The sequence below is a fragment of the Ischnura elegans genome, chromosome 8 (assembly GCF_921293095.1).
Source record: "Ischnura elegans chromosome 8, ioIscEleg1.1, whole genome shotgun sequence".
In the NCBI taxonomy this organism is placed as follows: domain Eukaryota; kingdom Metazoa; phylum Arthropoda; class Insecta; order Odonata; family Coenagrionidae; genus Ischnura; species Ischnura elegans.
In genome coordinates, this window is record NC_060253.1 from 43,056,562 (window position 1) to 43,083,343 (window position 26,782).

General features: G+C 37.5%; 1 protein-coding gene across 2 annotated transcripts; it reads right to left on the minus strand.

Moving 5' to 3' along the window:
- LOC124163350 (armadillo repeat-containing protein 8-like) lies at nt 1–24,491 on the minus strand. 2 transcript variants are annotated; one of them, XM_046540192.1, is made up of 14 exons: nt 24,207–24,491; nt 24,058–24,131; nt 23,745–23,959; nt 23,443–23,633; nt 22,853–23,013; nt 22,081–22,243; nt 20,619–21,056; nt 20,107–20,286; nt 17,469–17,570; nt 14,252–14,479; nt 10,334–10,528; nt 9,412–9,558; nt 7,349–7,515; nt 1–540 (listed from the first exon to the last, which is right to left on the minus strand). In XM_046540192.1, exons 1-14 carry the CDS (start codon nt 24,231–24,233, stop codon nt 504–506), a joined length of 2,325 nt encoding a protein of 774 aa, XP_046396148.1. In that variant the 5' UTR covers nt 24,234–24,491; the 3' UTR covers nt 1–503. The 2 variants fall into 2 exon arrangements, with proteins under 2 accessions (XP_046396148.1, XP_046396149.1); XM_046540193.1 differs by lacking the exon at nt 17,469–17,570 and having other exon boundaries at nt 14,252–14,461; nt 24,207–24,489.
- Between the last annotated feature and the right edge of the window lie 2,291 nt (nt 24,492–26,782).

The following is a 26,782-nucleotide window of genomic DNA, read 5'->3' on the forward strand; positions in this document are numbered from 1 at the left end:
TTTCGTTATATTTAGCTGCTTTATTTAAGCTCACTGGATTATGTACATTAATTGATCCCACTTACAGGAGAATCTGCTTATCAGGAGGAAACAGAACAACATGAAACATTCACAAAACTCCATCGTAATAATTATGAATTATTCTGTACAACAAATTGATACAATCACATTCCAAAACAATAGTAAAAAACCAGAAATAGATTTAACAAGTGTTTGCCATGATTGAATCTAACAGCCTAAGACGTATTTGCCTCAACATAATATCAACAACAAAAATATTACACATAAATGAACACAGGTACAGTTTCAGGGAAATGGATTTGTAATGTCCGCTTAGAGTAGAGACAGAATGGTATGAAATAAATACAATCCACAAATCAGCAAAATATTGACATGATTCCAATGAGGGACACATGCAAGAAAGCTAATGATTATTAAGGGTTGTTTGATGCAATTGCCATGATCAGGGCAGTGACCTGAGACTGTAAGTGATGCTCGAAATATCATGACTCCGAAAACTGAGTCATTGCAGTCTTAACCCTGAAAAAAAAAGTTAAAATCAAATCAGTATAAGATTTGAAGGTTTGATAAATAATTACTAAAGTAGAAGAATTTTGTCATGTTTCAATCCTGCCAAATGAACAGCAGTGAAATTCAAATGAACTGTCCAGGAGTGATGAGTATTTCCCTTGACTGGGAATCAAACCATAGACCTTAGGCTTTCCAGGCCATTGCGCAGACTACAATACAATCCAGGTTCCTTGATTCCCTGGGCAATTCATGAGGAAATAGAGGAACCTGAACAGCATAATGGAATGAGCAGTGGCTTGTAAAGCCAAAGGTCTTTGGTTCGATTCCAGGTCCAGGGAAATGTTTTCCCATGGTAATAGATGTCAATATACAGTAGATGAACCTAGAATGGAACATATGTAACCATCAAACGGCCAGCAAATTTATTTCATCATACATTCATAATTTCAGTGTTTCATATAATGCTCCTTATTTGTATAATTTTTTGAAACAGTAATGTCTAATTTACAAAGAGAGATGCGTTCAAACAGCGCTTCATTCAAGGTTTTATTAAACAAGGTCACGTAAATGTTAAAAATCATTCATGTTAAAGATTTTGGAAAAAAAACTCTGCCACAGGGCTCCAATTCAGTCCTTCCAATAACTTATCTTATGGAGACAAAAAAAGAAAGTATTAGATAGGGATTAGTGACCACTACATATGTCAATTTAATTTTCCCCGAGATTTGAAAAGTACTCCTCTGAAACATATGAATGTACTGCATCTCTTCTAATACAGTTCCCCTTTTAAATTATCAGGATTTAATAAAATTGATGAATTCATGAGTAAATTTGTGGCAAATGTTGAAAATATACGATGGAATACTCAAAACTGTGTTTTCTGCAGAAGTTTATTTTAACTTACAAAATGTGTTTCATCACTATTCCTACTCACCCTATCCCTCACCCTTGCACTAGGGCAGTGCACATTAGGCCGGCCCTTATTTTTCAGAATTGAGAAAAGTCATGTTTTCCTAGTCTCAAAATGGTCCAAATGAGGGTCATATTCACGTGTTAAAATTTGGTTACTTTAAAATAACGGCAACCCGTGCCCCAAGGGCCCTAAGTACTGAGGACCCTCAATTGAGATTTTTGGGGCCGAAAAAGTGCTAATTCTATGTAAAACGTAAAAGTAAAGCCCTTAAGGGCCGATTTTCTGTTCGTTTTGACCTATCTCTAAGCGTTTACGAGATATCGTCCGTCGTAATGCAATCCACCCCCCCAGGGCGCTACCCCGCACCGCGGCGCCGCTGAGGCACGGCCCGCACCACTTACTAGAGACTTCCCCTCCACCCCCTCCCCTCCATCGGCAAAGACCTTGCTCCTGATGGCAAGATGTAGTCTTTGAAGAAATGTGCTGACGTTTGAAAGAGTTAAATTGCGGTACAATACTTCCAATCAAAGTGATCAATTTACTCGTAATTTCACCTGTCTGTGAATTTCAGTACATATTAACCAAAACAAAATAAATTTTCATGTTTCTAATCTTTCACTGACATATTTGGCATTTAAAGTGTATTTGCGGACGTTAGGGGTTGTGCTACGATGAAAATTCACACTTATTGTTATAGAGCGTTCCACATTTAGTTGACAGTACGGGCCTTATGGATAACAGTGTTGCCAAGCTTCCGCTCCGCCGGCAGGCATCCTAACAGCGTATGCAACCACACATAATATGGCGCCAAAACGGTTTAGTTCAAAAAGGAGTTAGGGATCGCACGAAAGACTGCGTAAATTAAGGAATTTTTTAGCGTATATTACCATACCTTTGCGGCAGTATAAAAGGAAAAGTCTTTTGTTATTTCATGTACGTACTTATTCAATGCACAAACTGAATAATGAATAATCAGTAATGTAAAAAATAACAATAAATTGAAGGATAATAACAATTATAGCCGCTCCTGAATGAGACAAAATTTCTATTCCTTCCATATTATGCACTATTTGTTGGCTCTAGCTAGTATTACATGAAAGGCGATTTTGTATAAGACATCATCAATCTTTAATTTTTCTAAATTTTCCCGTACTTGGTTTATTGTTAATTAAAGATCTCTTTTCAAGCTGACATCTTCAAAGCTAATTTCCTTAATGTTCTCTTTCTTTCACCTTGTAGTAGGCAAGGATTCCAATTTCCTTGAGTAATAAGAAGCATTATCTACCACTATAATTGATCCTTCGGGTAAGTTTGCAAGAAGTTAGTGCTCAAACCATCTCTCGTAACACTCGCCACCCACTTCTTCATGCTCATCCATTGAGTTCTTTTTGTACAGAAACACATGCGATGCTCCTTTTATGAACCCATTTTCCGTTCCTGCGTGTATAATTGCAAATCGTCCTCCTCGGGAAGTGGGGGCCAAGCCCAGTATTTAGTCCAGCAAGGAAAGCTTGACGCGGATTTTCTAATTGTTTATTTCGCAAACTAATGTTCACTATTTGTCCAACATTAATCCAACTTTCGCCTGTTAATACTCTCGTCCTGTGTTCGCGACGATATTTTTTTAGCTGCCTTAAATAATAATTAATTGTGCCACCAACGAATAATATCATCCCTTTCGATAAGGATGATTCTTTTCCCCCTGCGTTCGTACACGAAGCCTATGTCCAAAAGAAGACGATATAGTGTTGTCCTTTTGTAATCTGGGAGAATACTATCCATATTCACCGGGTTTCAGATGGATTTTAAAGTCGGAGGAATAATTTTCACGAAGGATTCATGTACCTTCCTTCTAATTCCCGATCTCACCAAACAGTCTAAAATCACTGCCCTCGAATTTTTGTAAGGCTGTCTAATTTCTTTAGTTTTTGAAGGAGTTACCAATGGACCACGGGAGCTTTCCTTTCTCACTCTGTAAATAGTGAACTCCTAGCACCCAGTAGCCTTCGAAGCTTCTCGGCAGGCCTCACTAATGCTGAGAGATTTCCTTATGTACGAGAAGACTTTGAGCACCAACTGTCTTTCGTGGCTTATGAGCTTCTCACCTTTTCTCCTCTTCTTTGTATCGGACATATTGATTGGACGTGTTACAGCAGAGATAAGTGTAAAACACACTTCACAATTCTCAAGTTCAATACACCACACAACACTTGTTCACTCCAAAAAAATGCAATGACAAACTGAACGCCTTCGTAAATTCTTCCCTCGGCCCCTTCGGCCTGGGTCGCTTTTGGGGCAGGTTTTATGGTACCCTATGAAAGGAACTCAGAAAAAACCCAAGCCCCCTTTTGTAAATGCGTGCACTGGATGGGGTAGTGTTTGGTACAGATTATGAGATATTCTTTTTCTTGGTTTCCCCGATGGGACCTAAACACCCAAGGCGAAAGAGTCTTACTTCCAAGCCGCTTGCTTACTTTCGTGTATCAATGTATTCAGATAAAAACACTGCTGTTACGACGTATAAGTAGGTATTCTCTGTTTAGGATATCAAACGAATACATAAATACATTTCATAGTATGCATTGACAAAAAACTCCTTTTCCGCCCGAGAATTTTCCCTCTGCGCGCAAGAAAAAGCAAGAAGCCCGCCCAGCGGCACCGTAATATTTTTTCTTAAGATCAAAACCTTGTAACTCGCTTCAGAATTGATGTAAGTCAATGATTTTTTCACCAAAAATAACCTTGTAGTTTTCTCCACATTTGGTACGCAGCATATAGGGACCTACGACGTAAGAAACGTAAGTTAGTAAGCGACTACTTTTTACCTTGCAAAAATCAAAATTTTCTTGTCCTAAAGTGTGTTACGTCGGCATAACAACATTAAAACTCAATATTTGTACAATTGGTGAAGATCTTCAAGCAGAAAATAGTGTGAAGAATTTTTTGCAAAAAAATTCAATTCAATACAGTCAACGGTCAGGCAGAAATTGCGAGAAGAAGATAAAGTAAAAAAATACACGTTTCTGACGGAAATTTACGGAAATGTTTTTTATAGCTTTTGTTATAATTTTTATCGAAAAACTATTGGCGCCAATGAATGCAACACCTTTTTCTACATTAGAATAAAAATTTTAATCAGTGCATAACGCAACTTTAATTTTTGTGCTGTTGTTGACAACAGCGCGCTCCTGGCCTTATGGAGATTAACATGGGAAACGATTCTCCGTAAGAGCCCATACTGTCAACTAAATGTGGAACGCTCTATAGTAATTAATTTTGAAAGCTCTCTTCCCTCTACGTGGTTGACTTAAAATCTTGAATTGTTTTCACACCTCTTTCTGCACAATCATCTACTGCTTGAAGACCCCGAATAATTTGTAAATCGTTTTTGTAATCAGGATGTTTATACCATTCTTGCGTGGACACATCAAAGAATGCAGTTCATATTTCCAATGCACTAAATAGCTTTCTCGAATTAGAAGTGAAAAAATTTGATATAGATACCGTGATCAGGTCTCTACGTTTATAGAATGCCATCTTTGGTGGATCATATTTTCCCTCTCGTGTCCTCATATGGCGTATCACGTTTTCCTATTCACACCCAGAAAAGGAATCGTCAAAGAATGAAAAACCTACCAACTCCTCATTTAGGAACCACGAGTGGTTTGAAAACCTCTTTTGTAGTCCTTTCGCTATGTCCAGGTTAACACTTCCGTAATTTTAGGATCTGAAAGTCACTGTTGGGAGCAGATGCAGCACAAGGAGCAGAGAACCACAACTTTTTCTTTCTTCTTGAGCATATTGAAATCTATTCCACCAATAACTGCATTACGTGCTCCTATTCGATTGCATAAGAATTTTACTTCTTCATCCCACGCACATTTATCCGAGAGATTAACTGCGTTCGTCAAAAATTCAATGGCACCGCCCCTTGCAATGTCAAACAATTCATCAAGTTTTGTTGTGAAAGATTCTCTTCCTTAAATCTCCACGGTAGATTCCATTCTCTCTTTATGTCGTCGCAAGTTTATCCCTTCGTTGTGTAATTTTTTAACTTTTCAATCGCCTTATTTTCCGTAATAACAGGATTTCTCGTTTTGGTTCATGGATGAAACTCATTTCTTACTGTTTTTCTCGCACTAAGTTTATACATTTCAAAACCCATTAGGTTATAGAAAAACACACAGTACTTCTCTCACTGTAAGTAACTTTAAGTCAAGTATTTCTTCACTTTCCTTTCCAACCAGTTCACTGCCTGAATTAAGTCTTGATTTCATACTTTTTCTTGTTAGCCTATTCATAAAATGAACGTCACGTGTATTCATGATAAAAAGTTTTTTCACCACTTTTCTCCTTAAATCCTAAAAAACTTAGCACTTCCTATCCTTTGCGCACTGTACATAAGAAATAACTATCTCTCCACATTGATATACAAATGTGAACTGACTGCCTCGTTTATTATTCCTTGAATATTTCTATCAACTGCTATGGCCCTGGAAGCCCTGCTCATTATTTTCATTCCTTCATACAAACACAATTGTATGAAATACTTTAACATTTTGCACATAAGAGCAGTTTTGAACAAATCATGCGGTAATGGTGCCTTTTCAATTCTTCAATACCACTAGCATGTAAATCTTGCCAGCAGGAGCAAGGTCTTTGTCGATGGAGGGGAGGGGGTGGAGGGGAAGTCTCTAGTAAGTGGTGCGGGCCGTGCCTCAGCGGCGCCGCGGTGCGGGGTAGCGCCCTAGGGGGTGGATTACATTACGACGGACGATATCTCGTAAACGCTTAGAGATAGGTCAAAACAAACAGAAAATCGGCCCTTAAGGACTTTACTTTTACGTTTTACATAGAATTAGCACTTTTTCGGCCCCAAAAATCTCAATTGAGGGTCCTCAGTACTTAGGGCCCTTGGGGCACGGGTTGCCGTTATTTTAAAGTAACCAAATTTTAACACGTGAATATGACCCTCATTTGGACCATTTTGAGACTAGGAAAACATGACTTTTCTCAATTCTGAAAAATAAGGGCCGGCCTAGTGCACATGACTAAGCCACAAAATGGTAAAACACGCTGTGCAAATAAAATGTGTTCAAATAAATTTCTGTGAGAAATAAAAAGTTTAGATTATTCCATCATGTATGAGGATTTGATTTTGGAAAAAATTACGCCACCAGGGCTCCCGTACAGTCCTCTCAATACGATAGTTTCCTTCATGAAAGAAAACGAAAGGCATTGATTGCGATTCGTAACTCACCATTAGTGTATTCATAATAGGTATACAAATTATTTGGTTTTAGAAATCCAAGTTGATACGAATGTTAATGGTCAATTTTAACCTCATTTGAAAAAGGCCAGATTGGCGGCCATGCGCTGCCACTCAATGTGACATCACAGGAGCCTAGATGCTATGCAAATGGATAGGAGTTTTACATCGTCTGAGATTACCAATGCATGCATGAGGCACAGAGCTTAGGGAAGCATCTCTTAATAATCCTTAACTAAGCCAAGCGCTACCTGCTCTCAGCCTGCATCGTATTGGCGCTCATAGCCTCGCACCTAGGTGGCCTCACATGGCGGCAACTGGAACCAGAATGACGTCACATGGGCTTTTCCCAGCATTCATAGTTAGCCGTAGTGTTTTCATGCATTTGAAAATTTTCAATTTTCATTTAATCGCGAAAAATAGGTATCGTTATTTATAAATCTAAAAGTGTAAAATACGTACTCCAGGAGTAATAATCTTTTGATTTAGGCAATAAAAATAATAGGAAACCACCCCCTTACTATTCTCTCGGAAGCAAAAATAAGGAATTATTAGATGCTAAGGGCCCTTGGGGCTGACTCCACAAAGGTACGCAGCTGGCTTGTTGGCCATTACTTCCTTGAATGCAGACTTACTTGTCAAAGAGCATAGTGTCGTTCGTGACTATGAGCTGCTGCAGCAACTTGTAAACGCCCATGTCTCGAAGCCTCGCTTGTCTCTCTGCTGCACCTCCCTCCTCCTTCCAAACCAAGTTTGAGATGCAAAAGATTGCTGCTATCTGCAGTTTCACACTTGAGTGCATCTGAAAGAGAATTTCATGAAAACACGCGGTCCTCGACTTTTGTACAATTCGCAATTTCACACATTCCAAATTGACACCTTTTACTTGACTTTCGTACGCTAAATTCTGAATCTCGAATGTTTATCTGTAATTTTTTGTACTTCCCACGATGTTTACTGTGCATCCCAACACAACTGTTTCATACGGCAGTATATGCAGACAATACGAACATAAACTATCGATGGCAGAGTTGAATTTAATTAAGGTGATTTTTTAAGAGAGATACTACTGCCTGCTATAGGCTCCTTTATCAAGGGAAGAAGGGAGCTGTAGTTCAGCCTTCATTGGAGAGATTTTTCAAAATAGTTGACAGGGCAACACCAAAGAGCTTTCAATAAAATTAATAAATAAAAGTGCTTATTTCTAATTATGTTTTTCTGTTTGGGTTCTGTTTAATTCACGTACAACATTTACGCCTTCAGCAACTACATTGCATGAAATATCCAAATTCCGTACGTCTTTTGTCTTTATTGAATAACATGTGAAAGATACGCTGTGATGACATGTTGCCCACAGAGGAATTTTGATGTAAAAATTTAAAAGTATAAAGAGTGAGGGTTCAACGATTGCATTTTTTTAATGCTTCTTGATACGTCTTTTTATTTATAGTGGACATTATAAGTGGAATGCCAACTCAATCACCGAGAGGAAGTTTCACTCAGAAGAAATTACATAATGTGAGGAATTTCATTGATTTATTATTAAACATTAATTAATAAAAATAAAATCTAAAAGAAAGGAGTACATTTCGAACTTTTGGAATGTAACCACTAATTAGTATGGAACTCAATGGTTCGACTTTCGTACACATTTTCTGGAACACATGGTATGCGAAAGTCAGGGACTGCCTGTACCTGACTGGAGTTGATCTCTCAGACCCAAATTTACAATTCATAAAAAGAATTTGGCACTGTTTGACATTTCTGGCTAGACTTAGGGGAACCACAAATTAGGAAAATAAAATTAATAGAGTTCAAATCAATACTAGAATTTTGAAATTTTATATTATTATATGTCATCCACTTAAATATTCATAATTGATATAGAGATAAAAAATTCAAGCGATTATTATCTTTTTTTTTACGGCCAATTGATGAATGAATATGTTAGCATAAATAATGCTCTATTTTTCTTTTCCCTTGCATTTTAAGTGGCAAAATGAGAGTTTTGACTGGTTCTGCAGTTCAGTTTAACAGGAAGATTACTTGAAGTGAGTTCAATCTTTGAGATTCAGTCGATTTATAGCAAATATATAGGAGTGATGTTGATGGCACAACATATCTCAAATAAGCTTACTAAATACAGTGCAATCAGTAAAATGAACAACATAATGTGCACATTGGGATCAAAGACAGCAAGTTATCTTAGAGCCAGATTACAATTTTGATCATAGAAATCAAGTAACTAAATCCTGAGCAAGGCTAGGCCTAAATTAAATCAATCTAAAGGCTAGATCTAAAAAATTGAAGGCTGGACCTACTTCAATCTTGTTTTAACTTATTTGGTGTATGCTAATTACAGAAGTAGCTGACGCTCCTAAGTGCATATTTTGTGTAGCTATTCATCAATAAATTGACTATAGACAATTGTAGGTATAATATTACTGGGCATCTACTCAAAATTAGAAATTAGGGATTCGGTTAGGTGCCATACCACAGCTATGGCTTGGCTAACTTCTTGATTTTCGGCCAAGAAAAGAGAGATTTCTTGCAAAATGAACCATTCTTGCAAAATGAACCATGACATCATGAAATCAGCATACAAAAACATGTCAAAAAAATGGTAAGCCACACATGGAAAAATAACAAGCCTAAGCACTAGAAAAGAATTTCCAGGAAAGGAAAAAAAATCACTCACCATATAATTTGTTAATTTTTTAAGGACATCTTCATTTGACATGATAAATTCCTTCGCTGAATCTCCGTCAGCAATGTTTGCTAAAATACAGAGAGCTTGTTCCTTGACTTCTGCTCCATGATTCCCTTCCAGGATAAGGATAACAGCCTAAAAAAGGACAAATAGATGTACCAACAAAAATACTTATAAACAAAAAAAAAATTATCGTGGTAACCAAGCACCCCCACCAACCAAGCACATCAGTTCATGGCTTGGAGCTTTAACTTCAATTGCTAAGAAAACTTCTCAGCAAAACTTTGACCTCTCGGCTTCTTGGGTCCACAAGTGTATTTTTCATATCATTTAAAGACTGATCTTATTGGATTATAAAGAATTGAAGTTCATATCTACTTAATAACAATAGAAATAGTGAAAATACCGAAAGTGAGTCTACATATGTATTAAGGCAAAGTCTAAAGATCAATAGCCGAGATTATTTATGCATAGTTATAAGCAAAATGTCGAACACATAGAATAAAAAAAATTGTGCAAGCTATATTCGATCATTTGCGAAATAACGTTTACAGCATAATATTATTTTTAACAAAAGATAATTATTGAAATTTCAAAATGGTGAAACTTGTGAAAATGATGTCTTGACGACAGATTAAAGCTCCATAACATTATATTGATGGAACTTATTGACTGTAATAAAGGCACTTTCAATTAGTACCCCCATATCATGGAAAGACTCGGGAAGAGTGGGAGTACACAGTATTTTGAGTCCATTTCTCCAAAATTAAAATTTTCCTAAATTCATTGCCCAAAAAAAACAAGGTGTGCATCATGCATTGCGCACCTTGTGCCCTCATGCATCTTACATGAGGACACAAGGTGCTTGAGAATACACAGAAATTATAACTGAACTTATTTCTTCACATACCTGCATGATTTGATTTCCATGAAGGCTCATGATGTGGTCAATATGCGGCTTTGTTGACAGGAGGTTCCTCAACAGTCCAAGGGTTTTCATCAGCACATTCACCTCTGGGTCTGACAGGAGTCTAAATATCTGATCTGTCCCCAGCGTGTTCAATATCTGAGACTTGATCTTCTGCTCTGCTTGGAATGCCATATTCTGGGGGAGAGAAAAACATTCCATGACAATTTAGCTAACCCTGTGAAACTGGGATCTGCAACAATAGGGAACTTGCATATATTTCAGATATAATCAATAGCCCCAAAATTATATAAAAATATATGTTTGCATACCTCGGTGAAAGTTTTTTTATTATTTTATGACGTGATTTGCGATATTTAATGCATCAAAGTTCACGAAAATTTTCAAATTCAAGTGAGAAGCGAAAACGCCCGATGATTGGCTGGTAGAAAAGTGACGTCATAGTTCAGTACGAGGCACGGCGGCACGGCCATAGTATAGGTTGCATAATTGAATACATGCGACGGCGTGGTTATGATTCATTTATTGAAGTGCAGACGTATCGGAGTTGTTCATTGTGACTTCAGGGCTATTATGTGATCTATTTCTCCTCCATTGAAAGCGAAAGATTGCGTAAAGATGAAGGCATATGGTTATTCTTACGCTGATCCTAGCAAGCTTCCTGTTACTGATTCCATCATGATAACAGGGTATTTTAGTGAAACTGTAGACTTCGTCGGCTCGGAAAGTCGATGCCGAGAAATGGAAAGGTAGCTGATGTGCATCTGTAATGTTTTATAGTTCTTAACAAAGTGAGACTTGCGTATAATATTGGCGAAAGCGTATACTCATGTGAAATGTGTATTCTTTTGGCAGTCCGGTAGAGTCTTATGGTGAACTTATTTCCACCTCGAAGCTGTCGATGACACTTTCAACTTAAAAATACCTTGCCTGGAGGGCGACAGGAAGCTCTGAGGAAGCCAGACTATCAATGTTTCAATTAAGTAGCGATAATATTGACGAACTTCCAACACAATCTACCATCTTGTGACTAAAAACCCCGAAGCCACTTCCTATTCTGCAGAAAGAATCGGTCAATCGCACTTCGATCAATATAATAAACACAACGTCTTCAGGTGTTAATAAGTTACTTTTGAAATGAAATACTTCCTAAATTAGCATTAAAATGTGCATGTTTTCCAAACAGAGTCTTTAATACATTTTGGGAGCTTTTCTCACGATATATCTGAAACCTACTCTAAAGGCGAGCTCATCGTCATTGCGATCGGTTGTCACTTAAAAATTCCGTATCGGAAATCCTAGAGGGATGACCAGGGATGACTTTCGACGATGACCGTGATCACCTGCACTCTCACTATCACTGGAACCCGTGGTGAAAATATCATCCCAATCCAATTTCTATTTGGTTTTAACCGGGGAAAGAGCAACGTAAAACTGCGCATTCTTTGGGCAACTTTGGGTTTGACTTTCCCTCAAACACACCATTTCCCCTGTGGTGCACATCAGTCCTATCTTTATACGATGGCCTGACAACCTTTAAATGGATCCTTGGTTTATCCTGACAACCAACTAAATGGAAATTGCTGATCCACACATATCCATTCTTATCTCCATAGTTTCCAAATCAAAGGCAGCGGAACATTCCTCTTGTGACTCAACTTTTTTTTTGAAAAGCAAGCAACGGCGTAGAATAAAATCAAAGAATGCTGCGATTCATTTTTTGTGACCACCTCTGGATTCCATTCTTTTTCCATCTACAACTTCCTTTATCTTTCGGGGTAAACCATGGGACAAGATAATGTTTAAATATTTTCATTAATTTATAACAAAATATAAGTTCGAAAAATACCCAAAAGCCATTTTATTAATCCGCACTGATGAGTGTAAATTAATGTGGAAGATGAATGCTGTAAACGTAGTCGTTTTCCTTAGGTTGAGTTGCAAAGTTCATGAAGTTGACAAAACGGCTAATTTTTCGGTGCGCGGAGTCATTTATTGCACTGACCGTGTCTACATTTTTCAATTTTTTTGTAATAAAATAAATCAGAATTTAGGATAAAATTTCCTTTAAAATGACGTATAGTTCATTATTATAGCATGTAGTGAAGCCAGGATATAAATTTGCAAAGTACAGCGGCACATCATTTTGACACCGACAGTAGAAGAAAACGCTGTCTTCTTGGCTGGCACTCGAATGCATGAGGATCAACGTTGATCAACGTTTTCATATTTCCTCCTTTGATTTTAAACATCATGGAATTTTCTATGTCCTTCCGTAACTGAAATTTGACAAGTGCCTTAATAATTTGAGTCCATCGTAACCATCGAGAAACACCTATCTCGATTTTTGTTCGGAAGTTGAGTTTTTATTCTACGGCGGCCGAATTATCGAATAATCTATGTTTCAAGTTATTCAGTCAATGAAATATGGAAATATTATTAATATTAAAGTTATCTTCGCTCAAATAGCACACGGGTTTATCATTCCGTTTATCATACTCTTATTTTTCCGAAACGCTCATCCCGACAGACGGCATGCATCGAGGCTTTTCTTCTAATTTCCTCCGTGGGAATGCAGACGAAATTTTTTTCTGGGGTGTTATTGCACGGAGGAACAATGCACCACTTGTACGTTTCCCTTATTTCACCCATGTTCTCCTTTAAACGCAACGTGGCTCTTCCAAACCTGCAGTTACTGGGCTTGGATCTTGGACTCGTACTGAACTATGACGTCACAGCCAAAGATTAGTGGGGGCGGTATTTTTTAGCCCGCGAAACTCGGGCGACTTTTGGGAGTCATTTTCTAGGGTATAAACTGAATTTTAATCGGAAAAAAGTATATTGCTGTACTAAGTGTTTACTGTAGTATATCAGCATACTGTTTATAAAAAGTATGCAATTTCCCTATTAAAGGACATGAGCCAACAAAAACTTAAGAGAAATTTTTTAAAGATACATCGTCATTAAACAGTCATAAAAATGATAATGGCACAGGGTTCATACTAACTTTCCATATCCAATTTCCCACACTTTTCCCTAGTTTCCAACCTGAATTTTTAAAAATTTCTCTGACCTAATATAAATGGTACAATAGTCATAAATAGGGATTTCATAGAAAAATTCAACAAGGTATAGGTACTATTAAATCATGTGTCATCAATTTTCTGTGCCTCTGGAGAATTTACCTTACCATAAACTAATGACCCTGACATTTCAATGACATTCCGCCTCACTTATTATCTCCCTGACATTTCCATGAACTCCTTGATTGTTATGAACCCTGATTCTGAGCCGCATTTTCCCAAGTCTTCAATAAGGTTTCCGTATCATTTCTCACTTTACTGAGTCTACTATTTCTGCAACACCCAAGATATCTCTCTCAATCATCAATAACCTGTTTCTATTCCTTTCCATGATGTCCATTACTCTCATCCAAATACAATAACACTTTCTGCCATTATTTAATAAAAACTCTAAATTCAATAGGATAAAATATTATAGCAAAATAAAATACTATACTTTTACCTATCTTCAAGAGCTTTTATAAAGAATTTCTTATGTTTTTCTCATAATATTTTAATTTTTATATAAAACTATTATTGTGTAACAAATGAGGATGAAATGTAATAATAAAATAAGTAAAAATAAATGTAAGTATACATACTTTTACTTTTCAATAATATTAATCCCATTGAATTAAGACATGTTATGATAGTTGTTCCTATGTGATTCTGTTGTTTATCTCTTAGCTACTACTTCCGCTTGAGTCCAATATCATTCCTAAATACTTTGATATTGTTACGCCCTCTATGTACTTGTAAAAAACTTGATAGGTCAAAATGACTCATACCCATCCTTGTAGGTAGTGTGAAGCTCCCATCCTCCCGGTTTTAATCTTACCATCAGAGCCCAGATGCCATTCAGCCTTAACGCTGGATCCTCCCTCCTCGTGAGCTGACACAGCAGATTGACGGCACCAGACTCCAGGATCGGCTCCTTCGATGGCGAGAACTCGAGCAGGAGGTTGCAGAGGGTTGACGACGCGACCGAGAGGACGTCTTCCCCGGCACCCTGCAGCAACTGCATCAGGGGACGCCACACCGTGTGGTCCTGCACGGCGGCCAGATGCTAAATGAGGGCTGAGAGCACTCAGCACACAAGGTGTCACGGGGAAAGGATGGGAGGAGGTAGGGAGAACATTCAAGGGTGGCGAGGAACAACTTGTTTGTCAGTCACCAAGGGGAGAGGGAAGGGTATAATTCACGAGGTAACAGAGGGCGGCCAGCTTACTACATAATGCAAAGCGACAATAAAAGGGGACACTATTTTTCTAGACCGATGAATAAAAATTATGTGCTCTCCAGAATTTTTCCTATGCTTCTTCCAGTTTCAATGCTGCAGTGTCATCATCAGGACTTAATAGCGATGCTAAGATATTGAAACATGCAGAATTTAGAGACAGATTTGAGGACAGCATAGTAATTTTATTGTGTATCAGGAGATGTCACTCCAAAATATTTAGCTGAATGTAAACGAATAATTTCTGAACTAAAATCAAAGAAAGCATGGGGGAACACGGTGCCAAATTTTCTTAATAAATAATGCATAACTGAGTAAAATTAAAATGGAAACATAAATAATGGAAATTCATTAATTATTCCATGCGATTCAACTCATCTGTGTTATGATTAAGAAATATTTCAAGAAAGTAAAACAGCTTCATTATTTATAACATGAAGCTTTACATCATCTCTCGCTGGATCCAGCTGAATCTTATTGGACAAAAATGGACAAAGATAATACAGCTCAAGTGAAAGTGGAGGGCTAGACTTACTTTAGTATGCATGATTGTGTGACAAGGGAATACCCAGGATCAAAACTAGAGGGGGCAAGCCATGGTCGTTCAAGTTCAAACACAGAAAATATTTAGGAAACTGAAATTTCAAGAAAATTATAACAGCGCTTTATTAGTTTTTAAAATTGTTCGCTCAAAAAATAAAATATTTTTATTTTAACTACATGTTTTATAATAATATCACATTTCTTAGATTGAAAGAAAATTTGTTCAAAATTTTCGTTTTTAACTAAATTTACTTTTACTTCTAGGGGGGTCAGCTGCCCCCTCCTGCCCCACGCTGGGTACTCCCATGCTGTGTGACACTAGAAGGGAAAATTTCATTTATTGGACCCGTGGGGTAGCCAGGTTTTTTGTTTAGGGAGGGTCCAAAAACAGGGGAGAAATTTCAGGGGGGTGTTATTATAATTTGGGGGGTCTGTACCTATTTAAATACTTTAGCATCATCAGCAGAAGAAAACTCAACAGATCCCAAAGTCTGTACAAAATGGACTTGGGTCTTGATAACAACAACACTGAGGCATTGAAGACAATAGAATCAAAGCAAAAACATGTACATAGAATAATTTTCATTACATAATTTCTATAAGAAGCTGGTCAACGGAATCTTACTAGAAACAGTAAAATCTTTCCTGGACTAAAATAATTTAAATCTCAAACATTTAAAATATTCCTACGAATAAGCCTTAGCGTTGGAAAAATTTGCAAAGTCTGATCGGATTCACCTGAAATGGATACTTCTGTGCATATACAATGCCGAAACAAGTTAAGAGAAGATGAAAAGAAGAGGCTGAGACAGTCGTATCCTCCATTAGTCAACAAAGAAACAATATTCAAACAAGTGTCATCCACATTAATGGAAAAGATAGCAAGAAATGCTCATTTACTTTGAATTTTCAAGTAGTCTCCAATGAACAAATCATACTCCCAAGGTATCACATTTTCATTGTGTTTGTTTCATGACCTCAATTCTCCATTTCACTTAAGTACTTATTTCTAAGTAAATTATCCATTTCTGTAAACCAAGGTTGACGCACAATACCTTGAGAAATTAATAAAGAGAAGATAAAATGAATTGTCGAGCTAATGACTTAAAGCAAAGGAAACATAACTTTGGCATACTACTGGTTCCCTTCAATTCAAACGGGTTCATAGGCACCTTAAAGCAAAAATAGCAGTAAAAAAGATAATAAGCTTGAGCTTTACAAAGTTAGACATCTATATAAATCTGTGAATGAACAAATAGAGGTCAGAAAAGTTGTCACAAAGAGCACATTTTTAGAAGGTCTGCTGGAAAAGATGAAAATCTTAAGGTAAAATAATTTTTATCCCTTCTTTACAATTTATCTCTATGTGGACCAACACTTCCATGCAATGTTATCAAACCTGACACTTGCGGGAACTCAAGTTCAAAGTTTGTGCAGTAGTTGACTATTTTTTTAGGGTCACCCCTGGTGACAAACTTGATAACAACAGAAAAACAATGGGCTGCCTCCTACAGTAGTAAATATGTGAAGAGCAAAGAATTTTTGCTCTTTTCTGTTGGGAAAAGTTCAAAATCAGAAAGAAATTTGCAAAAAAAAGATAAGTAAGAAACTAGAAGACTTGTTCCTACAGTGGGTCATAATGAGACTATTGGGATGATAAAATTCTTCAGCAGCTCTTGACTAAAGGCCAAGATATATGGACAAATTTTCATGGTGTCAAACACGCATGTATCGACCATTGACATTGATCACACACCATCTTTAATTTTGAATGGTAACAAGTGTCGGCAAATTATTTACAGTAAGAAGTTAGTTAATACAATTAGTCACCTTAACTCTGCTAACTCACTATGCCACCATAAATAAAATAGCTAACCCAATCTTGATACAAAACTTAGGGCATCAACAAACCAAAAAATTACTTTTGAGGGAATTTTCAACCTGTTACACCCAAATCTCCCAAAAAATACCCAGAGAATTAGTTGTAAATTTGTAATAGATGAGAAAACAGAACCAGTGCCAAGTGATAATTTTGTTGTTACGTATTAACTAGGCCCAAAGTTTCTGTAGTTTAAAAATGGTCATTTTGAACCTAAACATCATTCATAATCATGCTGGCATCAGCTTTCCCGGGCTAAAATTTTGTGACACAAGTTTTCTCCACCCTATTGAACAGAATAAAAGAGTTCAGGCCTTAAGAATTTGTAATTTTTGAGGTGTTAAGAGCTGACTGAGTGCATTTATATTTTGGGCAGCTGGTGGGATGGGTTCTCACCTCAAGGGAGGATGCCACGGTCAGTGGGGAAGTTATCTGGCAGGAACAGATGCACAGAGAAGAGGACGAGGAGGGACAAGTCAGTTTAGGCACGAGGGCCCTCTTTCAAGATGCAGAGGCATTGGGAAGGACCAAGACCATTGATGAGACAACCAAGTGAGGGTTATGCAGGGAGGAGGGTGGGGATTGAAAGGTGGCACACCAAGGAGGAACAGGAAGGGGAGGAGTGGAGGGGATCTACTGGTTAATGGAACCTCAAGGGAGTTGCATGCAAGCTCATGCCTCCAGCGACTGGTGATAACACCAATGCCTCCAGAGAAGCACCACACATTGGAGCACTATTCACAAAATGCACTGACAATTATAAGGAAGTGTCAAAAATATCCATTCAAAATAGCCAAAAGAAAATTAATCATTCAAATAAACATGAATAAAAAGTACATCCATTAAAACAAAGTTGACCTTTTTAAAAACCAATTAAAACTTTTCACTTCCTGACTATTGAAGAATAAGAAATTTTATCAAAAAAGCCAGCACAAGCAAATAAAAATCATCCTTTTTAGCTAACGTAATTAAGGTCTGTAGTTGTTTCAGGCTTCCTTTGGTGGAATAACATAAATTAATAATTTGGACCAGCAAATGATGCAGTACATCGAAATAGGTCTTGTTAAAATTACATTTGCAGTAAAATTCTAGTTTTTTATTGTTTATCTTATTTAACATAATTAAGTTGACTTCCAAATTAGCCATGGGCTAGGCAAAGGGTGGTATTTGAGAATTAAAACCTGTTCTCCTCCATGTGGGTGATTGCCTACGACAGTCAAAAACCTGTTTCTCCGAAATGAATAGAAGAATTCTAATTGTAATTGGCATTTGGATTTTGTCTTCCAAAATGTGAATTCACTTTACCTAATATTAATTAATGGTGATAAAATTTAACGATTGAAATGATATACAAAAATTGTGGGGCAAAAAAAATTTTAATGGTCAAGATGAAACATCTGAGTGACCAGTTAGAAATGAAGTATTCAACATCAAGGATATGAGCATGCATTTAAGAAGAGGAGAAAAAATGCCATTAGACTCCTATTTCAAAGATAAAGTTTAAAGATAGATTTTTCTATTTTCCTTATAATTCACGAGCCTCCGAAAAACTATGAAATCCCAGACTTTACAGTAGAGTGGCTATCTCAGCATATTGACCCAAATGTATTTATGGAGGGCGTGCTTGCAACAAATTACAGTTTATTTCAGTTTATGAGCTGTCTCTTTGGAGGGATTTGAATTTAATGCCTCTCTCTAACCCAAGGTATTCAATTTTTAATAGAAGAGGCAGTCTTTCTTAATATCTGGTTTGATTATTCACTGGACCCCTCAGTACACTGAGTGACATTGAAGAGAGTTGGTAGAAGAAGAGCTATTTCACTTGTTTACTGCTAATGCCATGATATATGACACTGTTAATCAAACTAATATTTACATTCACAGCATTAAAATATGTATTGGGTCAAAAATTTTGTGCTAGAGATTTAAAAACAATGGAAATAAAAGGCAATGTCATCAAGTGACTATGAAAATCAGCCATGAAGATAAATAGGATCTATATATAAACTTCAAGGATTAGCAAGTTACTTTCACATCATTCGATAGAATATACCACAGTAACTTCTTAATCAATCTTTTTTTTGCCAGAATACCTAAACAATGCGAATTCATTTTATATTTGCAGTAAAATTGCTGTGGCGTACCCACTCGTGGAAATGAATTTGGGTTCCAGAGGGTTAAACCATTAATGTGAGGACAATAAGGTACTAGCAAAAGCCAAACACCTAGGACCAATCAATCCTCTTAAAATGACATAGAGCAAGCAAAAGAATAGACAGAAGCATACCAAAACCAGAGTAAAAAAATGATGGTAAACGAAGACAGTGATCTATCATTAGAATATGCGTACAATACTGCTCTGCAAAGCTGAGCTTTTTATTTCCAAATGCACCAAATCAATACTAATAAAAAATTTTCTTGGCTCAAAGTGAACTAAAATTCAATTTTTTGAGCAAATCAAATTGGCTCATTTTTCACTCTGACTTCAATATTTAAAAAAAATCGCATACAGAGGGTTGTGCGACAAGAGTGCATGAAAATTAAGGTGATTTCACATTGTGGAGGTGAAATTTTCTAATTAGTATAAACACCAGAATGGACTTCACCTATGAGCCACGTCAATTCAACCTACAGCTGCCATGTCTAATGACAGCTTCAAAAAGTTAAGGGATCGACGGGACATTGTGAACCCTAGGGCCAATATCGGAGCCCATTCACCACCTAATTCCCATCCTCATACTTGAAAACAACTTGGAACATGAAAATCAACTGTAAAATTACCACTATAAAAAATTGACTTGGGTACTCAATCAAAAAATTAAGTACACTAAGTATGAAATAAGAAAGTCAATTCAGAATCAAAATCATAGTAATAAAAATAGACATTTTCAGAAGACATAGACTATTATAGACTACAATGAGAGAATGAGGAGAATTTTTAATTGTCATTTGCAGCCCACTGGTAGATACTCAGGTAGGCAACTAAATACATGGGTACTCGTGCCAAGAGAGAGAGAAATAAGAGGTGGTTTACCTGAAAAGTTGTTCGAAGTTGTTGCACAGATCTTGAAAGTGAGTGAAGACACCGGACAGCAGCGAGACGGACTTTGGGACTGCTATCCTGTAAGCCAGCAACTATGTGCTCCATTAGGTTGTCCGTATCAATTATCTTCTTGCGAATGTCTTCATCATTGGCACCCAATGATGCAAATGCCTTTAAAAGACGAAGGATAGAAATGATTAAGGCAATGTGCTTTTTAAAAGTACATCTCTTCACAAAGTACTAATTTGTCACTCAAGATTACAAGTTATGGTAAGTGGTATAATAATATTCTACGACAACAATCAAAATATGATTTTTTCAATGTCAATGGTAGGTACGTTAAATTTTCACATCAGAAAGATGCATGTGCTGAATGAGTTGGTAAATTATTTGACTAATTATCAAATGATCATGTTTAAGGGTTCACTCCCATGCTGAGCAACAGCTCTGAGTGTTCACTCCCTCTGATTGTGCCCAATGAAAGAAATTAGCACAAAACATACCCTAAATGCTGCCTGCTTCATGTCCTGGGCTTCCTTTTCCAGTCGGACAGCATTGGCAGCCGCTGCTGCCATACCAGCCGGGGATCCGCTCATGAGGAAGGAAGGGGATGACGAGTGTGGGGAGGAGAAATGGTGAACGGCTAAGGGGTCAGACAGGGGGTCGAGGGGGGCTGCAGCAGGTGGAGGCGGAGGGATAGGCGGGATGGATGGAATGGATATGGAGGGAGGAGGAGGGGGCGATGAGGCACTTCCTCCGCTGCTGCTGTTCGAGAGTCCCCGAGCGCCAGGGTGGCGCAGGAACTCGGCGAGCGTGAGAACCAGGTGGTTCGAGATGGAGGCCAGCCGCTGGAGCTCCGTGTCCACCTCTGTGAGGTAAGCCAGGGTTTCCGCAGCAAGCACCCGCTCACTCGGGGGACGATCCTTCTTGCAAAGTCTCACCTGAGGGGGACAATGATGAGAGACAAATTAGATGTCATGCATGAATTTTATAACTAGCTGCTTGAACTGCAATGAAATTCACAGTACATAATTTAATTCAACACATTTTGGCTGGATACCATGGCAGTTCTTATTGAGAGTTGCTTCAGGTTCAATCTCGTGAAATCATATCATTACAAAAAGAGGAACCCAGGAACACATGGAAAATTGTCAGTAATTTCTATTTTATTCAAGAGAAAGTTTTTCATTTATTAAAAGTAACAAATGCACTTGCGACATTATTTTAATGCATACATAGTGTTCAAATGCTCCTCGAGTTTAAAAATTTAGTTACTTTCCTAGATTTTAAAATAACAATTTCAAAAATTACACTGATTTTTTTCGGGAATATTTTCACCACTTCGCACCAATTAGACCCTTATCAGATAATAAAGTGGAGGAGTAACTGCAAGATGCTGTGTGTGACCACAGTCCGTGTCTTGCAGCAGTTGCATCCCAGGCAACTTGTGAGAGACAGAACAATGCGGGGTGGTGCCCGACATCCCGCAGTGGTTTTGAAGCATTCGTGAAAACCACTTTTCTTAATGCGTCATCTCACAGCCACGGATGCACGGTTTTCGGAAACTAGGTGATATACAGAGTAAAAGGAATATGAGTAAAATCATATTATTGCCGCTAAATAGGTCGTGGTCAGGAAAAGAAAGCTCTCAATGAGTCCCGGAAGCTAACTAAAATAACAGACTATGTGCGTTAATAATAAGGCATTGTCAAATTTATGGAAATTACTCCAAATTCAAGTAAAAGTTTGGATTATCATGTCTTCAGATTATTCGTGCCGCCTCTCTCCATCATTAGCCCAGATAATTGGGAGTTTACATAATATGAATGCACCGAGAAAAATTAAAAAGCTAAAATACATAAAGAAAAAACTATTCCAACTACAATCAACATCAATATCACTGTTTAGGTGTGTTTTAACTGAGCCACCCAGCACATATTTAAGACTAAAGGGTCACAGTCTTACCAAACAAGGCAGAGTTTTGTACAAGATTTTGGTATCTTCCGCACTGATTGCCCCAGCTCGATGCATGTACGTCAAACACCTTGCAGCTCCCATTTGCATTTCTGAAGGCTTGTCCCTTGCCATCAGAGTAACCAATAGGTCGGGTACAGACTTTCCACCGTAACTATTGAAAATAAAAATAAATGATGGCCTGATGACTGACAGCAAGCAAGTAATTGTAAGGAAGATAAAAACTATCAAAAACTTCACAAAAAACTATTATATTACAAGACGATTACTTTGTAAGTTTGGAAAGAACTTCTGAGTGAAATATACATAATCAAATATTACACTCATTTAAAAAATACCTTAAATTCTCAAAATTACTACGCATTAGAAGGACTAGTTTCCATGCTATTTACCAGAGGTAATAATTATAAATTTTCCACGTGATAAGACATATCCGGATGAGTTAAAATAAAACCCTGTCCAGCATTCCTACAAGTAAAACAGTTCTACACTACCAATAACATCATTGAAGCTTCCACCAGACTTTAAAAACTACTAATTAAGACTAATATTCCCTGTAAGGAGACAGCCACAGAAATATTGGTAATTGCCTATTATGAACTAGTAGGAATCCTGAGCAAACGTCACACAGTAAAAATAAGTAATTTGAGCAAAATAAACACATGTACTTCATGATTAACCATAAATGTTGTACAGAAAACTGAAATTTGCACAGAAATCATGCCACTGGGATAAGAATGCACATGTTGATTTAGAGGCTTACCTTGAGATTGATACTACACTAGAGACATTGGCATTTTGGAAGCACATGTTGGCCAGACAAGAAAGACTAGGCATCTGCACCTTATAATGAGGAGAGCATAACAAGGCAGCCAAAGCTGGAACAGCACCCCGCTCACATAGGGTATTCTGGTTTTCTGGAGTCTGGAAAGAGGTTGGATGCAATTAATAAATGGATTGAGTATACTTGAAAACATTGAAACGAGGCATGTTCCAATTTTTCATTAGGAGAAGCGGATAATTAAGTCTACTTCAGGCATTGACACTGAGGAAATACGCAACCGACCACATAATAATTTCTCATTAATCTTGAGATGTCAATTTTTTAACCATCGATTTCCAACTTTTGTTTTTCATTCCAATAAATAATTTTTGAAATTTAAACTTTTTTTGCGAGTTCTCCCTCTCTAACCTTTGCAATAGTTTATTTTTTTTACAATATATGGTGGATACGACAATATTAGGCTAAGAAAATAATCAAGGAGATTACTGGAAAGGAATATATTGGCCACAACTGCAGCTAAAACTACGCATGAAGCATTAAAATTTAAGCAACATCAAGTCAGCACTCACCTTGCATGCAGCCGTAAGCACAGTTGTGATGCACATTTGATTTGAGACAGAATGGGATAATAGATTCAACAAATGGGTAACGAGACTTGGATCGTCGTATATAAGATCCACAGGCGCACAAGGGCTCTGGAACACAGTGCGAAGACAGCAAAGACATACCTCCACAAGATTTTGATCATCACTATAAAGAGCTGAAAGTAATTTACAGCAATGAACAACGGGATGATTTCTTTAAGGCTAAAATCTCAAATACATTAAACAAGAGGCATTCGTGTGGTAATAAATTCAATGAGCAAGCTTACTGTTTATCAGAAGTGGAACTATTCCCGTATCAACTAACGCCTTGACGTGTTCTTCTGTCCCTTTAGCAAGAGACCCCAGCGTAATTGTAGCCTCAATTTTAACAGCATTCGAAGAGACATTATCACCTAAGAGTTGTAACAGTCGAGGAACAACTCCCTGCTGTATAACACTGCCTTTCTGTCGATTGCTACCGATGACGGAGTTCTTCAAGCGTCTAGAAAATAAAGAAGCTTGCAATAGAAAACAGCTCGGCAGTAAAACTTGAAGAATCAGCTAAATCACTAAAAGAATGAAATTTATCTGAATAATTACACTATTGCGTCCATGCATCTTGTGGCATCCGGGGAGTACAACTCGTCAATGTACGATCTGGAGCTTTCAACCTCCTGTAATAACAGTGACTGGTATATAGAATTGTTAAAATAGATCGAACACAAAGCACCACCAAGTCAATAGCTTACCATAATTGGCTCCATAACAGACATCATAATAATGAAAAAAACTGAATGTGTAATGAACACAAAACAGAACGAGCGTGACTTGGGAATTTGGTTCAACCCTTAAAAAGCTGCCATACTACTTATCCTCGACCTCAAACGCAGAGGTAGGCATATAGCTAATCACCAGATTGCAAAACGATGATTATCCGCGATTATACAATCAGCGACTGCCTATATTAGAAGATATTTTCTACAAATCATTCAACACCAGCATCGCAATCGCAACGAAAAACAAATTCGTAACGATCGCGTCCACAGAAAACTCTGGAAACATTAGGAAATAAAAACACCTATAATGGGTTGACAGACAGCGCTAGTGTGCTCTTTGCAAGAACTACTTGCAATTAATGAATTTCACCTCTTCTTTGAGAGCGACTTTCAAATTCCACCACATATGATGTTCGCTTACTTTACCGCACCGAATTGACAATTACGATTACAACTTGTAGAAAAATATAAAACTAATAATATTATGAAATAAACCTGACATGAAAAAAGGATAGTACTAAAACCATGTTCTAAATCATCTGTGATAATAAAGAATGTCACAAACCCATTGAATCCCATTTACCAATTTACTTTGCAAGGCATTGAAAGGGATTTTTTTCAATGCAAAGCTAACCGGGAAAGTAAAAAAATATCAAAATTCCATCAGTTAAAATCCGATAGGGAAAAAACCATTTGTCTCAGAACTTTTGTCCTTAATTTCAACACACAATTGTAGGATAAGGGTGCTCATTTGCACCTATAAAGTCATCTCTGTGCAATAATCCATGGCAAGAATGTAGAAAAATTCTTTAGGAGTGGAGGAAGTGTAATGATTTTAACTCTTAGATGGTGGAACCTTTTTACAAACGTATATGTTTTGCATGCTGACTGCAGAAAAAATGCTTTTGAATGTCTGACAACTGCGCTTGACTACCTACAGCAATTTCCCAAATTTGTAATTCCTACATGGATATCTTGCAATTGATTACTTACCCTCACTGTAACGATCGCTATGGGGCTTTACTCTCCCCGGCCATCCCTCACAGGAGGAGATGCCTTATGGAATTTCTCATCACACTGCCCAATTCGTATTGTTTTCTACCCCCTCTATGCTGTTATTAGGGTGGTTTCCTATTTTTTTCTTGCCTAAATCGCAAGAGAATATATTTCATGCTTTTAGGTTTTTTAATGACAGTATTTTTCGCGATTAAATGAAAAGTGAAAATTTTCAAGCACGTGAAAATGTGACGACTTAAGGCTTGGCAAAATAAAGCATTAACCCGGGCCAATATATCAGCCCTTGCTGGTTGAGCGAAAACTGTCAGGAGCCGATTTATCGGCCCAAATTATTCCACTTTTTTTTTTTCGTAATAGGGTAGTTTCCTTCATGAAAGAAAACGAAAGGCATTGATTGTGATTCGTTACCCACCATTAGTGTATTCATAATACACAAATTATTTGGTTTTTGAAATACCGGTTTAGACGAATGGCAAGGGTCAAATTTTATCCTCATTTGAAAAAGGCCAGATTGGCGCCCATGCGATTCCACTCCGCATGACGTCACAGGGACCTAGTTTCTACACGAGAGGATAGGAGTTATGCATCGTCTGAGGTTACCAATGCATGCATGAGGCACAGAGCTCAGGGAAACATGTCTTAATAATCACCTATTAAAACTGGCTAAGTTCGGAAAGTTTTCTTCGTTTGATAAGGTATTAATAAACCTTTTTTAAGCCAAGCGCTACCATCCAGCAAGGTACTCAGCTATCCGCTAGCATCCTGCGACGTATCAGCGCTAAGCCTCGCCTCAAGGTCACCTCACCGGGCGGGAGGGGGAACCAGAAATACGACGTACGGAGATATTTCCCGGCATTCATACTTAAGCGTCGCGTTTTCGCGCGCTTGAAAATTTTCACTTTTCATTTAATCGCGAAAAATAGATGTTGTCATTTAAAAATCTAAAAGCGTGAAATACGTACTCCAGGAGTAATAATCTTTCGATTAAAGCAATAAAAAAATAATAGGAAACCACCCTATTGTGGCCTTTCCAATGGCTGTAATTTATGTAAACCTCCATAATCTATCTATAGTTATAAGGTGTAAATATATCTCAAGAATTGGGAAAAAAATCTACATGTATTAAATAAAATTAAGTAGCTGAAAAATTTTTAAATCTGAAATGTTGCGAATTCCTGATAATAGCCTTGGCAGTCTTCGTACATCCCACTGCCAGCCCATATCAGGTACCTGATATGGGCTGGCAGTAAAAGGGTTAAGAACTCCATCATTTTGTCGCAGAAACTTCAACACCTCACATTACCTCCAAACTCCAAGCTACCCAGATAGCATGCAAGCTTGCAGCAAACTTGTCATAGGCTTGTCCTTGGCTTGTCACGACAAGCCTTGTCGTGGCAAGTTTGCAGCAAACTTGCTGTGACAAACCTATTCTGGCATGAAAGCTATGTACAAGCTTGAATAAAGCTTACAAGTTATGTGAACACATACAAGCCGTAGACTTGTACATCACACCTGCAGAATACATGCCATAT